Source organism: Trifolium pratense, linkage group LG2 (genome assembly GCF_020283565.1).
Source record: "Trifolium pratense cultivar HEN17-A07 linkage group LG2, ARS_RC_1.1, whole genome shotgun sequence".
In the NCBI taxonomy this organism is placed as follows: domain Eukaryota; kingdom Viridiplantae; phylum Streptophyta; class Magnoliopsida; order Fabales; family Fabaceae; genus Trifolium; species Trifolium pratense.
Window position 1 is genome coordinate 31,906,903 of NC_060060.1, and position 24,059 is coordinate 31,930,961.

Genomic DNA, 24,059 nt, shown 5'->3' on the forward strand with positions numbered 1-24,059 from the left:
AAATGTTAGAATCATTAATGAGAAAATTTACCTTCCTTGGTCTGTGTGATTTTGTCAAAGTGTTTCTTATAATAAGGACCGGAGGGAGTATTAGTGAACTAATTATGGAAAATTGTATTAGTAATTGTGTATTCAACTTTTAAAAAGAATAAAAAACAAATCAATATAATTTTTTTTTAAGTGTCCTAAAGACACATGATGTTAACAAGATTCCTCAGTTTTTTACACGTTTCCTAGAAGTACCAAGAGAACGCTCCATGTAAAGTTTCTGCAATACTTTCACGTAAGAACAGGCATAATGCCACATTAGACAACAAAAAACACTTTAGGGATGAAAAATGAAAACTAAACCAAAATGGAAAACAAAAAACGGACACAAGGATATACTAATAGTAATACACTCAAGCCCATGACTTTTTAACCACACAAAAAAAGCATAGAAAAAAAACAGAGTATGATACACACAAAAAACATGACTTAATAATACTTATATATATGGTCATAATTAACAAACTTTTACAATATTTTAAAAACTTTACAGACATTATTTAACTATTATATCCTATGCAGAAAACTGAATTTTATACATTAACAAAACACACTTGTCTAGTTTAACTTAACCAAAGAGCAAAGGAAACCAAGAATCTTCTTCTATTGCTCTATCTAAAATAAATGTTTCTTTGTTATTAGTTGACATGAATTTCTCCACTTTCCTGTGCCTCCTTGACTCTCTTTTCATATTCATCTTCTTCCACCTCAGCCTCTGCTTCTTTTGTTTCATCAAAGTCTTCTTCTCCTCCCCATCCAAACCCTCCAATTGACCTAGATGCCTGAGGTTGGGTTTTAGCTTCCTCAACAATATTCATAATGTCTTCAATGCTCTGAAGAGAATAAGTTGGATTTTCTTTTCTGTAGTAAACAGCTTGAGCCATTTCAGTCAATTCTCTAGGCAAGTTCTTTAAAAACCATGGATGGGACTTGATTTCCTTAATGGTGATTCTCTGCAGTAAATCAAAAAAATACAATGACATTTTAGTATACCGCAAATTTCCCATATTATGGGAAGGAGAGAGGGGGGTAATATGTATGTGCTTCAAATATTGTGACATGTTTCCTTTCAAATAAATTGGATAAACAATAGCTCTGGAGTGCTGTTAAACAACATAAGGTGTGCATACCCTTGCTGGATTTGCCACAAAAATGCGAGACAGCAGATGTCTACAGTCTTGAGTTATGTGAACATAATCTGGAATCTTGTATTGAACAGCCATAATTCGCTGTATAAGAATATAAGGGTCAAGAATTTTTGGTCAAAAAAAGAACATAAGAGTTAGAAAGAATACATATTTTATAAAACTAACAATTAAGGTGATGCAATAATATTACATTGATGGTTTTCCTGAAATTTTTGGGATCCTCTTGGTCCTCAAATGGGTATGCTCCCACCAGCATTACATAAAGAGTCACTCCACAAGACCATACATCTGCCAACTGAACAAACACAAACAGAATAGAAGAACTAAGAAGATCAGTACAGAACACCATTAACGCCATAGAAACATAATAGAATAGGCGGACTAACACCACAAAAACAAAACAGAAGAACTCGGAAAATGAGAACATCATTAACATATAAAACACGTGTTGGGAAAAAACAAAATAAATGTCCATTCTTTTATATGGCTAAGTTGTGTAGAGCGTTTGAAAATTATAAAGATTCAACACAAGGTACATGGATTGCCACAATGTACATTCCAGACTAGCAATTCGTGATTGCAATTTTGACCATATTGTTTTGTCAGTTAAATATGGATACATCAAGTCATCAAATATAATGCCCATCTTTATTTACCCGCGGCATACTGGTTGATGGCCTCATATAGATAGAAATTGTTAACCATGTCTGAATTTCCTCTGACAAACAAAGTATCTGTGTTGAACCATGCCAACACATTTAAAGCTTATTCCGTGTAAGAATGAATAGTTTACCTTTCCGTCATATTCTCTACGGGAAAGAACCTCTGGTGCTATGTAGGCTGGAGTTCCCACTGTTGATTTAGGCCTAGAATGAAGCAGAGATGACTAGAAAAACAAAATGTTGTCATAAGAAAAACTTCAAGTGCAACTTCAACAACTTAATCAAAACATTTGGCATTTAAATCACCCCATAACTGAACCTTAGAATAACCAAAATCACAAATTTTGAGCCGCGGTGCTGGGCTGCCATCCAATAAAGTGTTCTCGAGCTTCAAGTCCCGATGGCAAATTTGCTGCAAAGAAGGACAATTACATCGAAAACAACCCCCAAAAGAGGCAAAAATCCAAATCATCAACATATTGAAAAATAAATAAATTATAGATTTACCATGGAGTGACAGTAGCTAACTCCTGAGATAAGCTGCTGGAAGAAATATCGAGCCTGCAAATGTAAAGCATACATCAATAATGAGAAACAAATCATAGAATCTTTCAGAACATGGTTGTTAAGAATGTACAAATTTAAAGGTTATTCGTGCTCGTGCCTTCAAACAAGTAGAAAAAGGAAAAGGGAATGAAGAAGTTAGAAAGGAATGGTAATAATCATGGTTCAAATTTGTTACTTGAGTTAGTTAACATGTATCCTTTTGGAATAAAATGGCATTTACTTTGAAAGAAAATCTGAATATGTAAAGAGAGTTAGAGACGGAGTGGAAATGAACCTCATCTTCACTGAATCTTCCAGCATTGCAAATTCGCTCAAAGAGCTCTCCACCAGCAGCATACTCCATAACAATACCAAGATGTGTAGGAGTCAAAACCACCTGCAAAACTGAAATCCCTTCTTAAAACAAAACCCAACCCAACCCATCCAAAATAATAATAATTTGTTGAAGAAGCTAAATTAGCCCACCTAAATTGGCACCAGAGAGAATCGAACTTGAGACCTTAAGGAGGAGCACACTCCCAGGTCCCAAGCCAATACCACCAGACCAACCCAACCCAGGTGGGTTCATCCAAAAACAAATTAGTGTATGTTTGGATTGATAGTGGGTTTGAGTTTGACAAAACCAAAGTGACACCGTAATTTTGTTGAAGTTCCAAACCTTGTGATTCTGACAATCTCACCGTGAATCCAAACACACACGCACTTAATATAAGAATATAAATATAAAAATATAGAGACCTCCTTGAATCGAATAATATTAGGATGACGGAGACTTCTATGGTTTATTATTTCCCTAGCAACATTCTCATCAATCTGGAAAAGCATAAATTTAATAATAAGAAAAAAGAAAAGTAAAGCACGTGTTTTGTAATAATCTAATAAGAAATTGGGTTGTTAATTTATTTAATATATAATTGGATTATTAGATGAATAAATAAAAGAAATAGTGTAAAAATGAAAGTGAAAGGATTGAGTGATTGATAATATATGAACCTTGGGACCTCTTTGAATGTATTTCATGGCAACGAGTTCTTTGGTGGATTTGTTGCGCATGAGTCTGGCAACTCCAAAATTACCAGATCCTATATCCTTAACCAGCTCGTACTTCTCCATCCAAGATCCAAATCCAGCTACCACACTACACGGATCAATACAATCTCTGCGTTTTTGAATATATATAATATGAAAAAGAATTAATGCGTGGTGATTTGGGAGAGTTTGTAAGCAAAGTAAATTAAAGCAAAAAAATAAATAAAATTATTATTATTATTATTATTATTATTATTATTATTATTATTAATGATTTGGAAAGGGAGATGGGAACCGAAGTTTGTTTTGAATGGGGATGGATGATGCGATGCAAGAAGAGAGAAAGGGACGTACTACTGTGTGTACTGTGTCTACTGTGTACTGTGAGAGAGAGAGAGATGAATAATACATACAATACAAACTAAACTAGAAGTAGTGTGTATCTACTTGTTCTTCTTCTGAAAACTGCACCTTCTTCACTTTCACGCCTCTCACTCATCATTCATTCCTTTTCTCTCATGTCACGACAATCGTATCAACGTCAATATTTTTATTTTTTTTAATAAACACATTAATTAAAAATTCATACACATAAACTCGATCGGTAGGGACATCACATGTGAGTCGGAGTTTAAACTCGAACACTTCATTTATTTAAGTGAAATTTCTAACAACATACTATTAGAAAAAAAAAACATCTTACACATAAATTGATGGGTTGGGTTTAAATCAATAACTTTTTTATTTTTATTTATTATTGTTAATTAAGAAAATGTTTTTATGGAAGATTAGAAAGACTATTTGTTGTGTGTACGCATTGTTTAGGAGAATTTAAGTCTTATTTTTGGTGAAAATAATTTTTGAACAAATTTTACTTATTTCTTGATCGCATTATATAAATGCTCTTCTTTTTGTGCGCCCCATCATTTGTCATCCCCTAAAATGTCCAAAATGTTTCTCTTCGCTATTAGGGTAGCGAGCTCAGTTCGCTGCGTATATAGCAGGTGACTTTTTTTTTAACTTAACCTCAATCTTTGCACCCTTCACAACTCCCAGGTGAAACAACACCCTGATTTTAAAAATAACATCGTTCTATATCTAGGTAGTGAACACTTTCACCGTTGGTTAAACATAAATGAAAACAACAATGAAAGGAAAATGAAATAGCGGACAAATTGATTTTTATTAAAAGATTGAAAAGAAAAATTACATCAAGCATCTCTACTTCTAATTAAATATAATAATAAAGGTTGTCCCCGTTAGTTTAATTCAATTGGTAGATATATCGCATTATATGTGCATGAGCGGGGGTTCGAACCCCGAACACTCTACTTATTCACATTTAAGGTGAAATTGTTAGTCATTAGGCTACTTGTAAAAAAAAATCCCCCCAAACAAATCTTCAAGTGTCCGATGAAAGAGTTTGGTTTGCAAGTTCAGGCCCGCACTAATGGTTTCTATTTATATAATTCATCCACCAACCGGATTGGCTGATACTATATGACAACCACGCACGTGGCCAATCACATTTGTTCATATGTCACCAGAGTTTGATTGCATGTGAGACTAATTTTTTACTGCTACAAGTTCACTACTTAGAATGCGAATAAAAATCTTGGTAAGTGGGAAAGAATAACCCATGTATAATGTTAGATTGGTCGTATGAACACTTGGCAACCTGAGTTGTGGATTTGCACCAGCCGCAAAAATAACGTAGCTGGTAGTGGCATGTATCATTCGGTTTCGGTCTGGTGGGAGAGGTGAACAAGGAAATACTCCTAACTATATAGTATACATAAAATAAAACCAAAACGTGACCCATCATCATATGCAATTTAATAATAGATTCTAGAATTTCCTTCCCTTCTCCATCACTCCAAAATCCACTTTTTCTATATAACATGATTATCATATTAGAGAATGATTTTCCTTTCAATTTTTTCTTGACTTCTTTGTTTACTAAACGACGTAGAGTAGAGCCACCAAGCTTTTTATTCTTCCCTTTCCCACTTCAATACTGAATGTCAGTGGATAAAATTTTTCTTGACTGTTTTGTTTACTAAATTACAAGTTTTTCTCTTATTTCATTCTTTCCAAGTGGATAAATTTCTCCCTCTTCTTTTTTCATAAAAATTATTTTGAGAGATATCTTTTAATAAAGAATGTGATTTTTATTACCTTAAAGTCTCTTACATGAACATCTATTGAATATCAAAATCACATTTAAAAAAAAAAATAGAAACAAATGAATTTAAAATAACTTTTACTATTTTTATTAAGTTATATAAATTTTTTTAAAAAAAACATGTATGAGTGGACTTGATCGGAGTTTCATCACATGTGAGATTGAGGACTAAGACTTTTACTAGACAATTTTTTTCTTTCCATCACATGTGTTTCTTTTCTACCCCATTTTTTCATTTTTGTCTTTGTATAAAATTTTTGGAATTTTTTTAGTTCAATTTCGCAAAAAATTCGGTAAACACATTTTGAAAAAAAATTTCAAGGCAAGAATAAATCGAAAAACGCATTCCAAAATCAAGGGCAAAAATGAAAAACCGGGGGTGGAAAAATTTCTTACGGGTCTTGAGAGATTGTATTATAGTTTCTATTGTTTGGATGTACCTAAAAAAGAGGAGAGTTTTTTTTTTCGCGCTCCCTTTTCTCACGCGTCTCTTGAAATGATCAAAATATTATTGTGCTATTTAAGTAGCGGTCTGAGTTCGGTATTTAAGTAATGGACAATGTATTTTTTCTTTCAAATTTCTTATTTTTTATAACGTCAATTATTTAAATAGCAGAAGAATAAAATTGAAAACAAGCTAGACATGCGTGAAGCATGGGGAGCAAAGCTCAAAAGAAATTCTCAAAAAAGACCTCATTTTGTGGGCTTAGGAGTTAGGCCCATACATCTACCAAAATAAATCAAACAAAAAGAGGGTGGTGCAGGAAGCATTTCCCCAAATGTGATAACAATCTAGCCCCACATCAAATACGAGGGCCCAGTTTTTCAGCACATAGTTTCAATTTTCTATAACTAGTAACCGACCCGTGCGATGCACGGGTTTGGAAGAACGTCATATATATAACAATCATGGTTGTTGTCAATCATGGATGCTATGAGCCAAATGAAGTTAGTCATAAGCATACAAAAATTAATCAAATTGGTTCATTTGGCTGAACGTCAAATTTATTTCAATCATGAATGCTGTCAATCAAGTGAGTGAAGCATATATTATTACAAATATAGGATGTTTTAAATTAAGAAGAATTTTGTGAAGGACATGATAGCAAGTCCCAAAATAGAATTCATCCTTCCTGTATTCTTCAATATAGGAGACTTTTCTAGGTCAATCTCATTATATCCAAATTCAATTTACAAAAACAACCACATAAATTATCATTATCATTATCATTACAATATGAAGGGAAAAAAAAAGTTTCAATGCACAATAAGGATGCAATAGTACATTATTTCTCTCTTCCTCTAAACAATAATTCAAAAATAATCACAGCTCCTTTTTTCCATTAATTTGGTTGATAACTTCAAGCTCCAAGTCCCTCTTTAGGCAATCATGTCGCATATAGATCTAAGACCCCAAACCAAATTGATAGTCTTCTATCATATCCTACAATCTAAAATTCCCTGCATAAAATTTGGAAATTCATCATATCTGAGATAAAAAGATAACTATATTGAATGTTACCAGCATGATTTATCATTGGTTTCAACTCCACAACCAAGTGCAACAATGTAAACATAGCTATATTGAATCTTTTTATTCGATTAGAGTCTAGAGACCTAATGTGTGAATGGTATACTGGACACAACCTTCCCGGCTGCCACAGTCAACTAATATTATGACAGAAAACAAAGTATAAGTGCGACGGTACTGTTGTATGGCTTACCCTACTGTGTAAGTGCAAGAATATGATTCTAAACTATGGTTGCACTCCCGGTTGTGGCGGCAAAATACCGACAAATGCATGTGATGCTGCTGCAATTGTAATTGCGGACTGTAATTTAGAACTATTAATAATCATCACTGCTTTTATTAGAGGAGTAAATTAGCATTGATACTCAATAGTTCGGACAACTTAGTCCCTTAAATTTATCTTCAGCATCGAACTATGAATAATCATCACCGCTGTAATTTAGAACTATGAATAATCATCATCACTGCTTTTTTACAATGGACTAATGTTCTTGTCTGCTGATCATATAAAGTTGGAGTCCAATGCATAATATATACACCATGGAGAAACACCTCTAAATAAGCAAACTTAATAAGCTAACATTTTTGCTTTCTAAAATGAAGTAATTTTGTCATACCTGAATAAATAAGCTAAGAAATTATCAGTTATCACTAATTCTTTCACTAATTGCATACAAATGATGGTTTAGAAAAGCACAAATAGTAAGACCACAAAGCCATCAATTTTTCATATCGAGACATTTACTCAAACACCTTGAGTGCTCACTTTCACAATCAAAGAGAGTTTTCAAACACAATCAAAGCTATGTACCTCACCAATTGTCACTAAAGTAAGGAATTCAAAGGCTCACAATAATTCTTTATATCTAAATCAAACTAAAAGTAATTAAAAGTATCTATTTATATGGTGATAGAGGCATCACAAAAACACTATCCACAAACCCAAACAAACTTGACAGCATACACAATACAATTCATTCTAATCATATTTTTATGTGTATATGTTTTGAATAAAAAATTGAAACTACACAAATATTTAAACAATGAGTTCAGAAAAATAGTAATAAAAAAAATATTTTTCATATTACATAGAGAGGTCAAGGAAAATAAATGCAATTGTTTTTGGATAGGGTTTAGAGCACAAAATCTGCATAAGATTGTTGTAAAAATTTCACTAATAATTGTACTGTATGAGTGAGGGAGTCAAAAAATACCTATACCTATAATTATACATTTGTACTATGAAATGAAGCCATGATATATTCTTAAAGCTTAGTTTCAACTTTCAACTTAGTACTACCTACAAGCAGAATACTAAAATAAGTCTGCATTATCTTGAATACATCACAAGAAACACAGTTAAAGCATATAATAGTACCTCTTCCTCATAACTACTTTCATCATTCTTAAATTTCTTCAACTCAGCTTCCTTCTTTTGATGAACCTCTTCTAGCTTTTGCTTTTTTGCACTCACTGCCTGTACTTCTTCCTCAGCCTGCCTCTTGCCTATATCAAAGTCACAAAATCCAGTTGAAATATACAACATAAAAAATTCTAATTTTCATAAAATCAGCTGCACCAATCAACAACACCCTAGCTAAAATTAACATCAACATATAATACACGTGCCACTTAAAGATGATGTTGGAAATTATAATTTTACACTTAGGAAAAAGGATTATCAAGAAAATCAACAGAAATAGTCTTTTATTTTCATCACAAAAAACATAATATGCTGCATGAAACAGCACTCTGGCCCTCTAAACCACCACACACGTGCGCACAGAAAGGAAAAAGTTTTAATACAAAGACGGATCATAAAAAGCAGAAATTTGAAGTAAAAATGTGAAGGAGGGCACAGTAACAACACCTGCACTTCCTAACCCAGATTTTGATTGTAAAATTGCTTGTCGATAAACTGATGTATCCAAAGGCAAATTCTTTGGACCAGCGCCAATGTTAACATCTCCTTTGATGTCCTGGAAAATTAATTTATCAACTTTCTTATCATAGTAGTGGTGAAAATAGAGAAAGAATTCAAAATTATAGTTAAGAAAAACATGTGCAATATCTAAGTTAGGATATGGTTGAAGTAGTTACATTGGTTAAAGTAGACCGTGCTTGCAGTTGCTGCAATGCATTGGACATATTCCCTGAATTACCATGAACCAGCTGACTGAAACGGAAAATAACCCTAATTATTAGCAATTCGATCCATAGATCAACTTAATAGTGATACTTTCTCGCACACGGTAACTACAATCTATAAAACTAAGCAAAGTTAGTTACCCTTGATGACTTGTTGCTGATTTGAGAAGAGCCATCCTATTCGCATCGATAAGATTTGGAGATGCTTCTGAATCCATTGAATGAGGGTGTTTCATTCGCTCTTCATACATTTTCATAGCCAACACACTTGCTGGTGGCTGCCCCAACATACCTTCAGAGTTAATGGCATTTAAGGAACCACCCAGTCCACTCAGTGCAGGATGATTAGGATCTCTTCTCTGTAACTGGACATTGCGTTGTTGCATTAGTTGCATTTGCTGCATTTGAAGTTGTTCTTTTGCCTTCGTTTGCTGGGTCTATCAACATGCAAATACATGCATAAGATCAAGTTTGCTACCAACCAATATATAGAACTAAAAGCAGCTCAGTGCACCAGGTTCCCACCAAGGGGGGTCCTCGAGAGGATAGATACACGTAGCCATACCCTAACAAAAATAAAATATATGTGTTACATAATAAGCTCACCTCAATGTAAGTGGCAGCAGCCTCAGAATGTTTCTCATTTGTTCTCAAGATGAATATATCCCAAAAGACAGACCACCACTCGAAAAGAAATCCTCCAGGTGCATCAATTGCTATCAAAAACAAAACTTACAAACTCAGTATATACTCAGTTGCGCCACTGCTTTCATCATATCATATAATTTAAACTTTTGAGCTATGATTTCAAATAAAAAAACGTTAAATAGAAATACGTGCAAGCTTAGAAGATAAATTAAATCAATTCTCTGCATCTTTACCTAAAAAAAACTCTCCTAATTCTTGACAAACACATGTTAACCTAATTCTTGATAACACATTAACACAACATAGTAAAGAATGATCAACAATCTTAATTCTTAGTTTCTTACCTACTGGATCCGTCGAAACTTTTGTTTCTTAGTTTCTTACCTACTGGCGTTCTCTGCAAAGAAAAAAAAAAACTTAGTTTTAGAACCCTTTATCAAACATGAAAATCAACCATACTTCTAAATTTGTCATTGTTCTGTCAATCAAACTTATTAAATTTGTCATCATTCATAATCAAGAAGATAATGAAATGATAAAACTTCTATTGTTTATAACTTAAGTAGAATGTTATTTAATCTAAACAACTATAACTCAAATTGATGGGATGAGGCTTCTATTTCTTTGCAAGAAGATGATGAACAAATCAGCAAGAAGGATACATGAAAAATAGAAGAAAACCCAGCAAAGAAACAGTAAAACATAAACCAAACCTAAAATTGAGAACCCAAAAATTGAAACTGAGCTGCCTCTTTCATAGAGCCTGCAAAAAACAACACAGAAAACCAGTTAGAGAGATTAATATTCACAAATTGAGAAAGATGAAATCTAGAAGATGAATTTCGAGATACATCACCATCCACCATAACCACCACATTTCACCACCACCACATTTCACCACCACCTCAAATCTTCAATCATCCTAACCAACAAAAAAAAAACAACAGAAAAAAAAAAGCAAATAAATGTATAGAAAGAAATATCGAACCAGAGGAAAGAAGGAGAAAGAAGCTCTGTCACCGCCGTCGTCAAACACCGCCGTGTTACCGCGAAACACCACCGGAACTCTCTATATCGGTCGGAACTCTCTGTCACCCGCCGGCAAATCTCTCACTCGGCCACTCCCTCATAGGTGGTGGTGGTGGTGGCGGTGGTTGCGATTGTGAAGGACAAGGACGAGATGGAGGGTGAGAGAAAGAGTTTGACAACCTTGAGGGTATAGCATTGGGGAATTGGTGGGATTCTTTCTTAACAGAGAGATGAAATCTGTGGGCTGAACCTCTGATTCACTTGGTTTACTTGCTGTCATCTTGTGTTTAGTGGAGCTTTTCAATTGGTGCAAGGAAAGGCCCAACAGGATTGATGCAGGCTGAATCATTGCAACCATATAGAAGTTTCTAGTTGCCACCATGTGGTTTTCTAAGCATATAATAAGTGTCAATTAACTATTGGATAGAATATTAGGGTTACCAAAGGACAAGCAAATTAGGTTAGATGAAATGGAAACCTAGAGGTGGCAATATGTGATTGGTCAACATGGAAAAATGTAGGAGATTGATTGGGCAAGAAATTAGGGTTTGCATTTGGTGCTTGAAAAACCACTCATCCTTTAGTATATAGAGATAGAGATAAACAAAGTTTATATATGAGGGTAAATTTGTCTATTCAAAATTAATGTTGGGGTAGAAAAAAAAATTTCCACAAAGGTATCCTAAATGGTGTATCCGAGAAACTTATTAGTTAAACATACCAAAAAACAAAAATAAAAGATAAAATTAATACAGTATTAAAAAAACAATTTTTTATACTTTTCGGGATAAAAATATTAGAATGCTTAAAAACTAAAAAGTGCTCGAGCGACCATTCAACATATATATAATTGTGCAATTTATTAAATGAATATTTATTGACTGAATTAATTTAAAATAATACGGCCAATTTTTTTAATATATATATATATATATATATATATATATATATATATATTATTTTTTTTTATTTATACTTTTATTGGATCGAACGTAGTGTAGTAGTGTTAAAAAATTGCAAAGGTTTTGTTTTGTTGAGAGAAAGTGTCGAGAGATAATAGAGTGAGTCTCGATTCTTCAAGGTTAAGTCCTCCTTTTGTTTCTCTCTCTATTTTCTCTCTCGGAGATCCACCGTCACCACCACCACCATGTTCTTCCGATTCTCTCTCCTCCTCCTTCTTCTCCTTTCACCGGCGTTCGCCTCCGAGTCAGATCACAAGGTCAGTCAGATTTCACAATTTTACTCCTCGATCTGCTTTTATTTTGAATTAGATCCACCTTTCAATTTTCTCAGCTTCGTCTTTTTGTTTTCGTTTTTGTGTTATGTTACATGCTTGGATTTTTGGCGTCAGATCTTAACTGTTTCCTCACTCTATTTCATCATGCACGCCATTGTTTGTTTATTTCATGTGAATTTTTTTTTTTATGATTGCTATTATCATGTGACATTTATAGATAGTTATTTCAATTTCAAGTTTTTTTTTTTTTTTGTTCATTATGCAGTATTTGATACGTTTGGAATTCAGTAAACATGAAAATTCACTTGTGTATGTGTGTGAGTGTGAAAATTCACCTTTTATTTTAGTGTTGTAATGTTGTATGCATAAATTGTTTTTATATACATGAATGAAGAATCAACCTAAAGATTAGTGTTCTGGGAGGCATTTACTGACATTGAACATAAAAGGAAATTCATTGCTGTTTGATTGCTTTATTTAGTCTTTTAGCTTATATCCACATACAAGCTTGGTTGAAAATTGCAATTTTGGTGGGTTTTAGAGTTCTTAACTTAGTTTTTTGTCATGTCTATTAGCTATATTTTTATCATTCCGAATGTTGAAATGGTGCACATATGACATACCTGTCCAATGGGAAAGATTGTTTAGAAAATAAGCTAGTGCACAGGGGTTTCTGTCTTTGAGCCATAGTCTTCCCTTTCGCAGGAATTTATCAATATTTGGTCGCACATCAGCTGGAGGGTGCTTTTGCTTTGTGTTATGTATGAACATTTTGTTAATCTCATATGATGACATAAAAATATTTCCTTGTACACAGCACACTTACATGAATGGTCTCAATTAATATCTGGAATGTACTACCAAATGTCTTTAAGCAATTCTAATTGTGATTTTTACACCCCCTCTCCTTTTCTTGAGCTTATTATAATGATTAAAATATGTACAGTTTTATACGTAGCTTTGAATGAACAATAATCATTAAGCATGTGGTTTGTTTTGTTGCAGTATCAACCAGAGGACCCAGTTACCCTCTGGGTGAACAAAGTAGGTCCTTATAATAATCCACAAGAAACATACAACTATTACAGCCTCCCATTTTGCCGTCCACCGGGTAATGCTGCACACAAATGGGGTGGTCTAGGTGAGGTCCTGGGGGGCAATGAACTTATTGATAGCCAAATTGAGATAAAGTTCCTAGGTATGCAGGCTCCTTTTGTCCTATTTATTTCCTATAAGACCTATCAGTAAACAAACTGGCTTTAATAGTTTTTTCCTTTTCTTGTAGGGAATGTGGAAAAGACCACTTTTTGCCGTTTGAATCTTGATGATGCAAAGGTTAAACATTTCAAGGATGCAATAGAAAATAATTACTGGTTTGAATTCTTCATGGGTATGTTATGTGTTGCTTCTTTCCTTTACTTATCACTCAGAGAATCTGTAAAACGAGTGTACTTATGGATAATCAAGAATATTTAGAAGTTGGTGCTTTTGCTACATTATATTCTAATATTCTCTTTGGCTACCTTTCTAATCTCTTTTGTGATCCCATTTCACGTGTTGTTAACATTTCCTCGGATCTCCCCAATATTCTCTTTTGTAAAATATCTTTCTTTGAAGGAGCCTTTATCCTAGGATTGTTAACTTGATTATTTCTATTAATTTTCCTCTCAAACCTCGCATCCATTACCAATATTCTGCTGGGTGGTTAGACTCTCTCGGCATGACTTTGCAATTTATGCAAAGTTGAAAATTTTTCTTTCCGATTCCCTTGTTAGAAAGATATCAATTTGATAGAAAGCCACACGTTCCCATCCCACACATATGTTATAAGAAGCTCAGGCCATTGTACCAAGTCTTCCCTTCAAAACTATGAAGATTGTTTGTTTAATGTTATATACTAAGCAAATTTCAGCCTTAGGGGTTGTTGGAGAATTGAAATTTTGTTGTCTTGATAAGTATAACAATGTGAATGAGAATTCGTTCCTGGTGTTGTTTCTTATTGTTTGTCTTCATTTTAATGTATTTATTTAAAAAAAAAATGCTGAATAACTTACTCTTGCCTTTGTTTCTTTCCTTGGTTGTTATATTTGCTGGTCTTCAATGCGCTAAACACAAGTTCAGATGATCTTCCGTTATGGGGTATGCCTACAACTGCCTCTTTCCTTGGTTGATATGATTTTGTGTTTCACTTGTTCATAATTATCAAAGGGTCTTTTATTCATGTTTAAGGGTATGTTGGGGAGCTGCATCCTGATAAGAACAGTGATAATGGCAAGCATGTTCTTTACACACACAAGAACATCATTGTTAAGTACAATAAAGATCAGGTGAGAAAACTATTTGGATTTTTGCTATTTTGCTGGCTGTTTTGGGGTTCATGAAGTGCCATATTTAGGTGTATTTATTTTGCAGATCATTCATGTGAATCTCACTCATGATGACCCAAAACCTTTGGAAGTAGGGAGATCTTTGGACATGACATATTCTGTCAAATGGATTGCCACTAATGTCACTTTTAGACACCGGTTTGATGTATATCTTGATTATCCATTCTTTGAGCATCAGGTGAAAAATAAATTCCGCATGTTGTATTTTAGGTTGAAGTGGTGTTTATTATCGCCATTGGTTACATGCTATGTTCTCATTCTTGTGGGTGTGCCACTGATAAAACTTTGCTTCTCCGGATTTTTGTAGATTCATTGGTTCTCCATTTTTAACTCTTTTATGATGGTCATATTCCTAACTGGATTGGTGTCTATGATATTGATGCGAACATTGAGAAATGACTATGCAAAGTATGCTCGGGAAGATGATGATTTGGAAACTCTGGTAAGGCTTTGTTAACTTTTGTGCATGTTTATATTATTTTTAAAGGTAATTCCATTGTGGCTCTGATGGTCAATTCTTGGTCGACACTGAAATTTTTAGGAAAGAGATGTCAGTGAAGAATCAGGCTGGAAACTTGTGCATGGTGATGTTTTTCGGCCTCCTCGTAGTTTGGCTCTTATTTCGGCTGTAGTGGGCACAGGTGCTCAGCTTGCACTGTTGATTCTTCTTGTCATCTTGTTGGCTATTGTTGGGATGTTGTATGTTGGGTAAGTACTTTACCTTAAACTAGCTATAATCTTACTCCGAATGATTTTATCAATGATTGTGCACAAAGTGGACTTGAAGTTAGGTCAGGTGCATGTGTTATCTTCTGCTTGTAGTTGCATGTCTTGACTATCATCAAGTGATCCATTGCTATATTTCCCTGTTGAATGTATTTTGTTTCGTTCATTTCTTCTTCCTTCTTTATTAAGCAAATTTCCTTTAATTTGCAGTCGAGGAGCCATTGTCACAACATTCATTGTATGTTATGCTCTCACATCGGTCATTTCTGGTTACGTAAGTGGGGGAATGTACTCACGTAATGGGGGTAAGACTTTGCATTGACCTCTGCTGTATGCTCTCTTTGAGTTTGTTTGGGTGGCTTGCTCTCTTTTATGATGACTATAACTATGCTATCTTTTTTAGGTAAAAGTTGGATTAAATCCATGATCCTTACAGCATCACTGTTCCCATTCATGTGCTTTGGAATTGGATTTATCTTAAACACTGTTGCTATATTCTATGGATCTCTAGCAGCAATCCCCTTCGGTACAATGGTGGTTGTCTTTGTTATTTGGGCTTTCATCTCTTTCCCTCTTGCACTTCTTGGCACAGTTGTTGGAAGAAACTGGAGTGGTGCTCCAAATAATCCCTGTCGCGTTAAGACCATTCCCCGTCCCATTCCTGAGAAGAAGTGGTACCTCACACCCTCTGTAGTTTCTCTGATGGGAGGATTGCTTCCCTTTGGCAGCATATTCATTGAGATGTATTTTGTATTTACCTCCTTCTGGAATTACAAGGTGAATTACAATGCCGTGACTTATTTGAGCAGAAAGTTTTTTTTTTTTTTTTTTTTAATTTTGTCTTGTGAAGATTTATTTGCACTATATCAGAGCAGAGCCAATAATTATTTCTCATGGAAATATTTCTATACAATGGCTCTTAAGTAGTAACTCTCATATTTCTATGAAAGCTGAATAAACACATGCACTGGCATCTTACATGTTTTTCCCATTCTTTTTCCTCCCACTCTGTGGTCAACAGGTGTACTATGTCTATGGCTTCATGCTCCTGGTTTTTCTGATTCTCATCGTTGTTACTGTATGTGTGACAATTGTGGGGACATACTTTTTGTTAAATGCTGAGAACTACAACTGGCAATGGACATCTTTTCTTTCAGCTGCCTCAACAGGTGTTTATGTATATCTGTACTCAATATACTACTACTATGTGAAGACAAAGATGTCAGGCTTCTTCCAAACTAGCTTCTATTTTGGATACACTATGATGTTTTGTCTTGGACTGGGAATTCTCTGTGGTAAGTCTTTGGTTTAATTTTACTCTTCCTTGGGATCATGTATTCACCCTGTAGAAGGGAAATAAGATACTTAATCATTTGCTGAATACCTTGTAATAAATGTTTATGTTTTCAAATGTGCAGGAGCTGTGGGTCATCTTGGTTCGAATTTGTTTGTGAGGAGAATCTACCGGAATATCAAGTGTGACTAAGGCTTCTCTGTGTGTCGAGACCAGAGCAGTTCCATATGTTTATTGTTGGAGAAATGAATTCTTGAAGGAAGTCTCTGGTCATGTGATGACCAAGCAATGTTTATAGGTAGTATGACAGGGTTTTGAGGATGAGAATGTATTCTTTCTCTATATTTGGGAAGCCCTGAGATTTTTTCCCCTGGCAGTAATTGAAAGCCTTTGATTTAGAATGCAGGGATTGAACTTTATAATTCATAATTCAGATAGTAGCTAGCAAAATATTAGACTCGTGGTTTATTTTTAAATCTTTTTATTACAAATAGGTGCCCGATAGACGAACTGATGTCGGATTCCCCTGCACGGTTTATCTAATGTACGTTGAGGGGATGAAGTCTCGGAAATGAATTTTTGTATCAAATCTGTTATGACCACTTCCTACACAATCTTCATGTTTTAATTTTAAATTATTTTTGCCTTCTAATGTTTGAGGATGTGAATATTTTCATAGTCTCCTGTCAGCTTGTAAGAAATGCCCCAATTGAATAGATAAACAATCTGTGTTGCTGCCTGCTCGGCTTCTTATCCTTGCTGCTTAGATAATTTTGGAGGTTTCGTATAGAATAATATGTATGGGTTATATAAATGCAACACTATTAGGATAAACATTCAATGGACTACACGAAAAGCATCTTCCCACTTCCAAGTGAAGTGTTAAGCAGGGATATTCTCTTATAGTCATGTAAGAATTTGACAAGAATTAAAATTAAACAACTATTTTCACAACTGCCTCAGTGTTTTTGCTTTGTAACTAATTATAATCATAATAATGAAACAAATTAACTATCCGTTTTAAACATATAGTAGAAGTTTTGTGGCTTAAAACACATAGATGAGATAATACTAATTAGTGATATATTGAATTTATGTACTTGAGAAATTAGTTACCAGTACCACCTTACTTCATGATATTCCATTTTAATTTATTATTATTATACTGTAAAGTGCAAAGTAGTAAGAGTAATACGGTGAAGATTTTGCCAACAAGGATGAGCAATAAGGTGTGGTGATAAAAGAGATAGATAGATTGAGGCATAAAGTGATGCCACGTGTAGATAGGGTTGTATGCAGTTCAAATAGCAGCTTGTTGTAACCACACTATTTCCACAAGCTCCCTTATTCATTCCCTATCTCATTATCATCATCAACACATCACAAACTCAAACACAAAGCAGTGTTTGCCTTAGAAACCAAAACAGAAAAAACAACAAATAGTAATGGCAACCACACCAGCTTTGTATGGCACTGCAGTCAGCACCTCCTTCATGAGGAGGCAGCCAGTGCCTATGTCAGTAGCAACCACAACCACCACAAAGGCATTTCCAAGTGGTTTTGGTTTAAAAAGTGTTAGTACAAAACGTGGAGACCTTGCAGTTGCTATGGCTACTTACAAAGTGAAACTTATTACACCAGAAGGACCTCAGGAATTTGACTGTCCAGATGATGTTTACATTCTTGATCATGCTGAGGAAGTTGGAATTGAACTTCCTTACTCATGCAGAGCTGGTTCTTGTTCTTCTTGTGCTGGTAAAGTTGTTAATGGTAATGTTAATCAGGAAGATGGTTCTTTTCTTGATGATGAACAGATTGAAGGAGGTTGGGTTCTTACTTGTGTTGCTTTCCCTACATCTGATGTTACTATTGAGACTCACAAGGAAGAGGAACTCACTGCTTAATTCTATTGTATAATGTATTCCTCTTATGTTATATGTTTGTTTTGCCTTTAAATTTTGTGTTTTACTTTCTCTACAATGAGTAGTAACTCTATTAATTCCTTCACCTGTTTGTTGTAACATGTGAAGTTAATAATGTTGTTCTGTTTTTATTATTTGTGTTTTTCCTTGTTTTTTTGCTCACTATTCTTCTTTTCCCCTCATTTCTGGGTTGAATATTATATGAATTTTGATTTTTCTCACGTAGTATTTTTGTGTTTTGAGCATGGATTTTCTTCTGTCTCACCTTGTATTGTAGGTGATGAATGATGATGCATTTCTAATCTATTATGTTCTTAACTTGAATGTTCATAAAACTTGAATGATGATAAAACTAGTAATAGCTGATGATGTTTATGTGTAGGATTTGATTTCCAAAATGTTGGGGGATCAATTTTCTATGGCTTTAATAATTCAATATATCATTTAAAATTGAGACATATACTATCTAATTGTCTATCGTCAAGTGGTTAACGAGTTTTACTTAATTACCAATGGTTTGGAAGAAATCGCGTTTGAATTTCATCTAGAGAAATCGCTGGTCAACATTACTTATTTTCCGTCTGAGCTTGGAGCATTAGAGTCCCTTTCCCCTAAGAACAAAAGGGTTAAAGATAAAAAAAAAAGAGGGAAGAAAACAACGAGAAAAATACAGAGAAATATTCCAAATTTTGGTGCTAAATTTATTACTTCTAATAGTGATATATATATATAATGTACATCTATACTTCATAGCGATTAAGAATGATTTGCACATCTCTACTATACTCTAGAATTTCAACTTGTTATGCAGTAGGACTTAAGATATAAAACAAAATATTGATCATGTTTTGTGAAACAAATCAAGAAGAGTCTCAACTTTAGCTTCCTCTCCGTTGTCAACATTATTGTAATGTGAATTAATATGTACGGATTCTGACAAATCGGTTGAATCATCGAGGTTGTTTGAAGTCAGAAAATTCAGCTGGTCTACTGAAGTTACTGTCATCTGATTCAAAGACTCTAAGTCTAAGGAAGTTGTTCGAGTTAGAGTGCCAGATACCACTGTTATCTCATCCCTCTCATCGATTGTTGATCCCAGGGAACATATTGATCTAGCGGTATGTGAATGCAGAGAATGATCATGCTTAGACTTCTGTTTTACTCTCTTACACCAACTGTGTAAGGAATCTCTAACACTCTCTGTCACTAGAGCCTTCTTACATCGCGATCCCATCTGCAGTAAACAATGATGAATATGATAATCAAATAAATTTACTTAGGTCACATTGTTGTTGGAACAATGTTACAAAATATGAGAGTAAGGATTTCTTAGAAAGTTTAAGCTAACCTGTGAAACTATCACATTAAGGGGCACTGTCATATAGCTACACCAGAACTGAACAAAAACTCTGCAAAACAAGTTTAGAAATGAGAAAATGTAAGAGAATCCGAAAATTTAAGTATTGTAGAATCTCGAAAATTAGTCGATAATGTAGAACAAAGAATTCGTGAGAGAGATGAAACCTACCCACATGTCAGCCGAATGATGATCATGTAATGGTGTCTCATGAAGCATGATTGTTCTTTAAATCCCCACTACACAATAGACATGCAATTTTGTTTTAACAAAGATTGCACTTAGTATATTAGTTCATGTAATGGAATAGATATAGGCATATAGATACATTCTTGAAAAATCTAAATCTTACCAATGTCCAAATAAATGAAGCCATTTCAAAGGCATTCTGCATGAATAATAGAGAAAATAAGAACAAAAAACAACGATGAAGGATGAAACAATTACAAATGCATTCAAGATTTTACCTGAAATATCACAAATTGTATTAGCCATAACAATATCTCTGGTTTGTTGAACCAAAACAAACCATCGCGTGGCTTTACTTGTGTTCTGGCAGATGGACCCTGCTGCTCCCAGATTTCAAGTGCTAAAGTGGCTACAACATGTTGAAGTTTTGTACCTATTAACATCACAAGCTTTTACGCATAGCGAAATCAGAAGTTATCCAAAATAATAATTTTCAATGGACTAATTCATTTTGATTTGTTGAAAAATGAAAACAGATTATTTTACATACAATTGCAGGTATAAAGGAGAACCAGAAGTATATATTTAGACCTGCAAATTTAGAAATTCAATTATTAGACAAAATCAACAAAGACACTTCATTCAGTCTACACATGCTCTATTATGATTTATGAAAAGGAAAGTTACCATGGATGTTCACAAAGATGCAGACTATGGTATAAACCCAAAGCGGCCAGCTGCAAAATTGAAACAGGTAATTTTCAGCTCTAAACCATGCTTTTCATGAAAAAATATGCATGGATTGATAAATCTTAATAAGCATAAATTAAATTTCAAAGGGATTCATACCTTATTCCTAGAATGGCATGAAATTCATCTTCCATGCTTCGAACCATATATTTATGAAAATCATATGACAACGGCAATCTATGTTCCTGCAAATTTACAAAAGTAGGGAGCTTATAAGATCAGTGGTATAGAATATTATATATTAGTGAGGAAGAATCTCCTGTCTACAAGTAAACACTTACAGTGATGAAACCAAGACGAAGCGCAAGGTAATCTGATTTTTGTATGGAACTCCTAAACTGACGCAGAAAACATAGCTGCAATGTCAGATCACAAATTGTCATCATCCTGAATATGCATATGGCTCGTGTACTAAGTGAATTTAGAAGTATAAAAGAATATTTTCATTATCTTGTCATACTTCTTTTGAGATTGATATTTTTCAAATTGAAAGGTGCAATGATGGTTAGTTCAATTGCTAGATAAACAATAAGTAAAGATGCATAATTAATTAACGTCGACGATATATCACCATCCAGATTAGTATTGAATTCCTGCTCCATGGATGAGAAGTGTGATGGAAAACAAAGGTCGTTTGCCGCCTCATCACCTTGTTTATCTTTCCTGTAGAATAAAATTAGTTAAAGTATATGCAATATTAATAAAGTTCAGACAATTTTCTCTTTTGTCATTTCTTTCTGCATTAATAAAGTTCTTACAATATAAAGGTTGGTCGACAAAGCGTGCGCCATTCTATTTATGTCATTTACCTTGCAAATTTCCGTCGATAGCAGCCATGGTAGCCTGATTTTCCCATCTGCACCAACTATAGATCTACAAACACACACAACAAATAAAAACTAAACCACTCCTTACTTAGCATATGGTAGGTAATGTGAATTACTTTGCTAGTAAATATCAAATAAAGGCACTACTCATATCATATACTGTAGTTATTAGTACTTGCAAGAACCTTGACACATTTTAGGTATAACAATTGTGGATTACTTTATAGTATACATAGTCTTATAATAAGCTGGAAACTTTGACGGCTGACCTTGCTCATTGCTAAACCAACAGCGAGAAAACTATACAGAACATGAGTGATCCCAAGAACAAATAAAAACCGGTGCAGCTGCTCAAGACCCTCATATGAAACAAATGGTTCATGGCCCTGCATTTATCAATTAGCATATCATAAGGATAATTAGTAGTATTGCAAAGAAAAAGCAGAATTGATCTCAGTTTGTTCAACACAAGTTAAAAATTGAAGCATTTTATATTACCTCTCCACATTGATGGAGTGCACCAGTAATTAGCCCTTTTGGAATATTAGTTTCATCAGAGAAAGAGGAAGAGTTTTTAATTATGACATTCTCAATCATGGGAAGGTCTTCTTCGGCACAAGTATAAAATCGACTGCTGAATACCGATGAGCTTATACAAATCTCAGAGATCCACCTCGCGCTTTGTGCCAACAACAAAGAGATAAGCCCAAGCAGCATCAACTCTAACAAGAAGAATCAATCCGAGTTAATTAAATACATAATAAACAAACAGTAAAAACGTCAAAGATTCTGAAAGGAAATTAAAATATTAGCATATTATTGAACATTCACACTGAAAAAGCCTTCTCCGTTACTCCTATCGATATGATATCAATATTAGATCAAAATTTTGCCACAGGAACTCTCAAATACATAGACATCACTAACATTTCAGCGGTCTTTTTCCTCATTCTCCAATCTTCACTCAGTTGTTGAAAATTAATTAGCAACTAAATCACATAAAGCATAGTGGAATGACAATCACGGCGTTGTCCTTAATTCTGGTTTTTGCGCTAGGTAGGAACGAACAACATGTATAATTTACCTTCTTTCATTTTCTCCAGCGAAGCAAAAAGTGCCTTCCTTCTCGTCTTCTTCAACCACTGCACAGCCAAGAAAAATATGTTTCATGTCGTCTTCATGAGACTTAATCAAGAAACTGGTTATTTTTATTGTCCAAGTTACATTCCACAGTTAAATTTTACAGTTGAAGCCAGTTAAAACTTATATTATAGGAGATAGCTTCTGAAAATAACTAGCCAACATACATAGAAGCTAAAAAATAAACAATTAATAAATAATATCAAACAGTACCCTAAGATCTGAACAGCATGTAATAAATTTGCCAGCAGAATAATAGAGAGCATAGGAACATGTCATTACTTTTAGTAGTTCATTATTGCTTCTTGAGCTGTTTATGTCACTTCTACATTATATTCCTAAGATACTAAATAAAAAGCAATTTTTCAACACTTATCTATTCAATCAAGCCAAGTAGGAACATCTAAACCTTTGAATGTGTTTGTTATTATTACCTTACCAAGGCGGTAGATAGAACGCTCAACCAAGAAACAGACAAAGACCATGACAGTAACAACAGATGCAACTGAATATGTAGGTGTCTCAGCAAGAGAACGACCTTGCTCCATAACATGTTCCATTATTTCTTCTTACATCAAGAAACCATTCATTGAAAACAAAAAAGAAGAACTCTCTTGAATCCACAGAAATGAGGAGCAGATGGGATCCAAAGGAAGGAAAAGAGAAGTATCTTAGCAGCTTTGAGAGAGTGTTTTTTGTTTTATTTGATTAGTTTAGTTGAAAGGTGCATGTGGAGAGAGTATATTATAATATTGCAGTTGCAGGTATAGATCCTAATCACTTTTGATTTCATCATATAATAAATTTCTTAGAATCGAGAGTTAAGTCTAACTCAACTCTACAAAACTAGCTTATATGGTGAGTATTGTTTCTACTTTATAAGCGTATACTCAGGCCATCTCGCAAGCGATATTGGGTTTGGGGCGCGGATATAAATGGTGGATGGTCCGATCAGAAATCTGATTGCAGGCGGCCCAACAGATGGTAGAGAGGCTATGATATCATCTAAGAAATTATTAATTAAACACTTTGTTTATTGTTTGTCAAAGTTAAAGACTAGCTTACGTGCAGTGTATTGGTGCTGTCTATGACACACAAACACAATCTCCAAACCATGCACATGGAGAGTTTCTCATTCTCCAAGGTTGCTGTTACTAACAACCTTTAGATGGTAAGTTTCAAGGGACCAAAAGGGTCCCTCTAAAGAAAACCGGTATATGGCATTATGAATAATT

The 24,059-nt window shown here is 34.2% G+C and overlaps 5 protein-coding genes across 9 annotated transcripts; 2 read left to right on the top strand and 3 right to left on the bottom strand.

Moving 5' to 3' along the window:
* Positions 1-458: 458 nt before the first annotated feature.
* On the bottom strand, positions 459-4,000 carry LOC123910471 (serine/threonine-protein kinase SRK2A-like). 2 transcript variants are annotated; one of them, XM_045961580.1, is made up of 10 exons: positions 3,809-4,000; positions 3,419-3,584; positions 3,164-3,238; positions 2,700-2,801; positions 2,366-2,419; positions 2,178-2,270; positions 1,990-2,082; positions 1,387-1,491; positions 1,179-1,277; positions 459-1,001 (listed from the first exon to the last, which is right to left on the bottom strand). In XM_045961580.1, exons 2-10 carry the CDS (start codon positions 3,536-3,538, stop codon positions 687-689), a joined length of 1,056 nt encoding a protein of 351 aa, XP_045817536.1. In that variant the 5' UTR covers positions 3,539-3,584; positions 3,809-4,000; the 3' UTR covers positions 459-686. The 2 variants fall into 2 exon arrangements, with proteins under 2 accessions (XP_045817536.1, XP_045817537.1); XM_045961581.1 differs by having other exon boundaries at positions 3,873-3,888.
* Positions 4,001-6,751: 2,751 nt separating this feature from the next.
* LOC123910472 (transcriptional corepressor LEUNIG_HOMOLOG-like) lies at positions 6,752-11,254 on the bottom strand. 3 transcript variants are annotated; one of them, XR_006810222.1, is made up of 10 exons: positions 10,955-11,229; positions 10,680-10,729; positions 10,311-10,363; positions 9,925-10,034; positions 9,460-9,755; positions 9,271-9,346; positions 9,041-9,149; positions 8,549-8,676; positions 8,391-8,470; positions 6,752-7,100 (listed from the first exon to the last, which is right to left on the bottom strand). XR_006810222.1 is itself a non-coding variant. In XM_045961582.1 (9 exons), exons 5-9 carry the CDS (start codon positions 9,720-9,722, stop codon positions 7,077-7,079), a joined length of 600 nt encoding a protein of 199 aa, XP_045817538.1. In that variant the 5' UTR covers positions 9,723-9,755; positions 9,925-10,034; positions 10,311-10,363; positions 10,680-10,729; positions 10,955-11,254; the 3' UTR covers positions 6,752-7,076. The 3 variants fall into 3 exon arrangements, 2 of the variants coding, with proteins under 2 accessions (XP_045817538.1, XP_045817540.1); XM_045961582.1 differs by lacking the exon at positions 8,391-8,470 and having other exon boundaries at positions 10,955-11,254; XM_045961584.1 differs by lacking the exons at positions 8,391-8,470; positions 10,311-10,363; positions 10,680-10,729; positions 10,955-11,229 and having other exon boundaries at positions 9,925-10,298.
* Positions 11,255-11,986: 732 nt separating this feature from the next.
* On the top strand, positions 11,987-17,291 carry LOC123910473 (transmembrane 9 superfamily member 1). The gene is made up of 12 exons (XM_045961585.1): positions 11,987-12,214; positions 13,238-13,430; positions 13,518-13,622; positions 14,354-14,371; positions 14,462-14,559; positions 14,645-14,797; positions 14,927-15,061; positions 15,161-15,327; positions 15,556-15,650; positions 15,749-16,122; positions 16,367-16,640; positions 16,764-17,291. The coding sequence occupies exons 1-12, from the start codon at positions 12,143-12,145 to the stop codon at positions 16,829-16,831; spliced, it is 1,752 nt and encodes a 583-aa protein (XP_045817541.1). The 5' UTR covers positions 11,987-12,142; the 3' UTR covers positions 16,832-17,291.
* Positions 17,292-17,967: 676 nt separating this feature from the next.
* LOC123910475 (ferredoxin-A-like) lies at positions 17,968-18,695 on the top strand. Its single transcript, XM_045961588.1, has one exon. It carries the CDS (start codon positions 18,085-18,087, stop codon positions 18,541-18,543), a length of 459 nt encoding a protein of 152 aa, XP_045817544.1. The 5' UTR covers positions 17,968-18,084; the 3' UTR covers positions 18,544-18,695.
* A 549-nt stretch (positions 18,696-19,244) lies between these two features.
* LOC123910474 (MLO-like protein 4) lies at positions 19,245-23,551 on the bottom strand. 2 transcript variants are annotated; one of them, XM_045961586.1, is made up of 15 exons: positions 23,259-23,550; positions 22,769-22,826; positions 22,183-22,406; positions 21,954-22,070; positions 21,667-21,730; positions 21,429-21,520; positions 21,139-21,213; positions 20,957-21,042; positions 20,795-20,844; positions 20,658-20,698; positions 20,386-20,556; positions 20,271-20,306; positions 20,090-20,157; positions 19,910-19,970; positions 19,245-19,795 (listed from the first exon to the last, which is right to left on the bottom strand). In XM_045961586.1, exons 1-15 carry the CDS (start codon positions 23,382-23,384, stop codon positions 19,403-19,405), a joined length of 1,662 nt encoding a protein of 553 aa, XP_045817542.1. In that variant the 5' UTR covers positions 23,385-23,550; the 3' UTR covers positions 19,245-19,402. The 2 variants fall into 2 exon arrangements, with proteins under 2 accessions (XP_045817542.1, XP_045817543.1); XM_045961587.1 differs by lacking the exon at positions 20,271-20,306 and having other exon boundaries at positions 19,291-19,795; positions 23,259-23,551.
* Positions 23,552-24,059: the final 508 nt, after the last annotated feature.

Excerpts from the sequence above, each read along its gene's own strand:
- LOC123910471 (XM_045961580.1), bottom strand. The coding sequence starts at position 3,538 with ATGGAGAAGTACGAGCTGGTTAAGGATATAGGATCTGGTAATTTTGGA. Across the intron at positions 3,239-3,418 it reads ACATTCAAAGAGGTCCCAAG|ATTGATGAGAATGTTGCTAG; the intron begins GTTCATATATTA and ends ATGCTTTTCCAG. Across the intron at positions 2,083-2,177 it reads GTGATTTTGGTTATTCTAAG|TCATCTCTGCTTCATTCTAG; the intron begins GTTCAGTTATGG and ends TTGTTTTTCTAG.
- LOC123910472 (XM_045961582.1), bottom strand. The coding sequence starts at position 9,722 with ATGCAGCAAATGCAACTAATGCAACAACGCAATGTCCAGTTACAGAGA. Across the intron at positions 9,347-9,459 it reads TCAGCAACAAGTCATCAAGG|TCAGCTGGTTCATGGTAATT; the intron begins GTAACTAACTTT and ends TTTCCGTTTCAG. Across the intron at positions 8,677-9,040 it reads ATCTGGGTTAGGAAGTGCAG|GCAAGAGGCAGGCTGAGGAA; the intron begins GTGTTGTTACTG and ends ACTTTGATATAG.
- LOC123910473 (XM_045961585.1), top strand. The coding sequence starts at position 12,143 with ATGTTCTTCCGATTCTCTCTCCTCCTCCTTCTTCTCCTTTCACCGGCG. Across the intron at positions 15,328-15,555 it reads GTTGGGATGTTGTATGTTGG|TCGAGGAGCCATTGTCACAA; the intron begins GTAAGTACTTTA and ends TTTAATTTGCAG. Across the intron at positions 16,641-16,763 it reads TGGACTGGGAATTCTCTGTG|GAGCTGTGGGTCATCTTGGT; the intron begins GTAAGTCTTTGG and ends TCAAATGTGCAG.
- LOC123910475 (XM_045961588.1), top strand. The coding sequence starts at position 18,085 with ATGGCAACCACACCAGCTTTGTATGGCACTGCAGTCAGCACCTCCTTC.
- LOC123910474 (XM_045961586.1), bottom strand. The coding sequence starts at position 23,384 with ATGGAACATGTTATGGAGCAAGGTCGTTCTCTTGCTGAGACACCTACA. Across the intron at positions 22,407-22,768 it reads GCTGGAGAAAATGAAAGAAG|AGTTGATGCTGCTTGGGCTT; the intron begins GTAAATTATACA and ends TCTTCTTGTTAG. Across the intron at positions 19,796-19,909 it reads TTAATGTGATAGTTTCACAG|ATGGGATCGCGATGTAAGAA; the intron begins GTTAGCTTAAAC and ends TGTTTACTGCAG.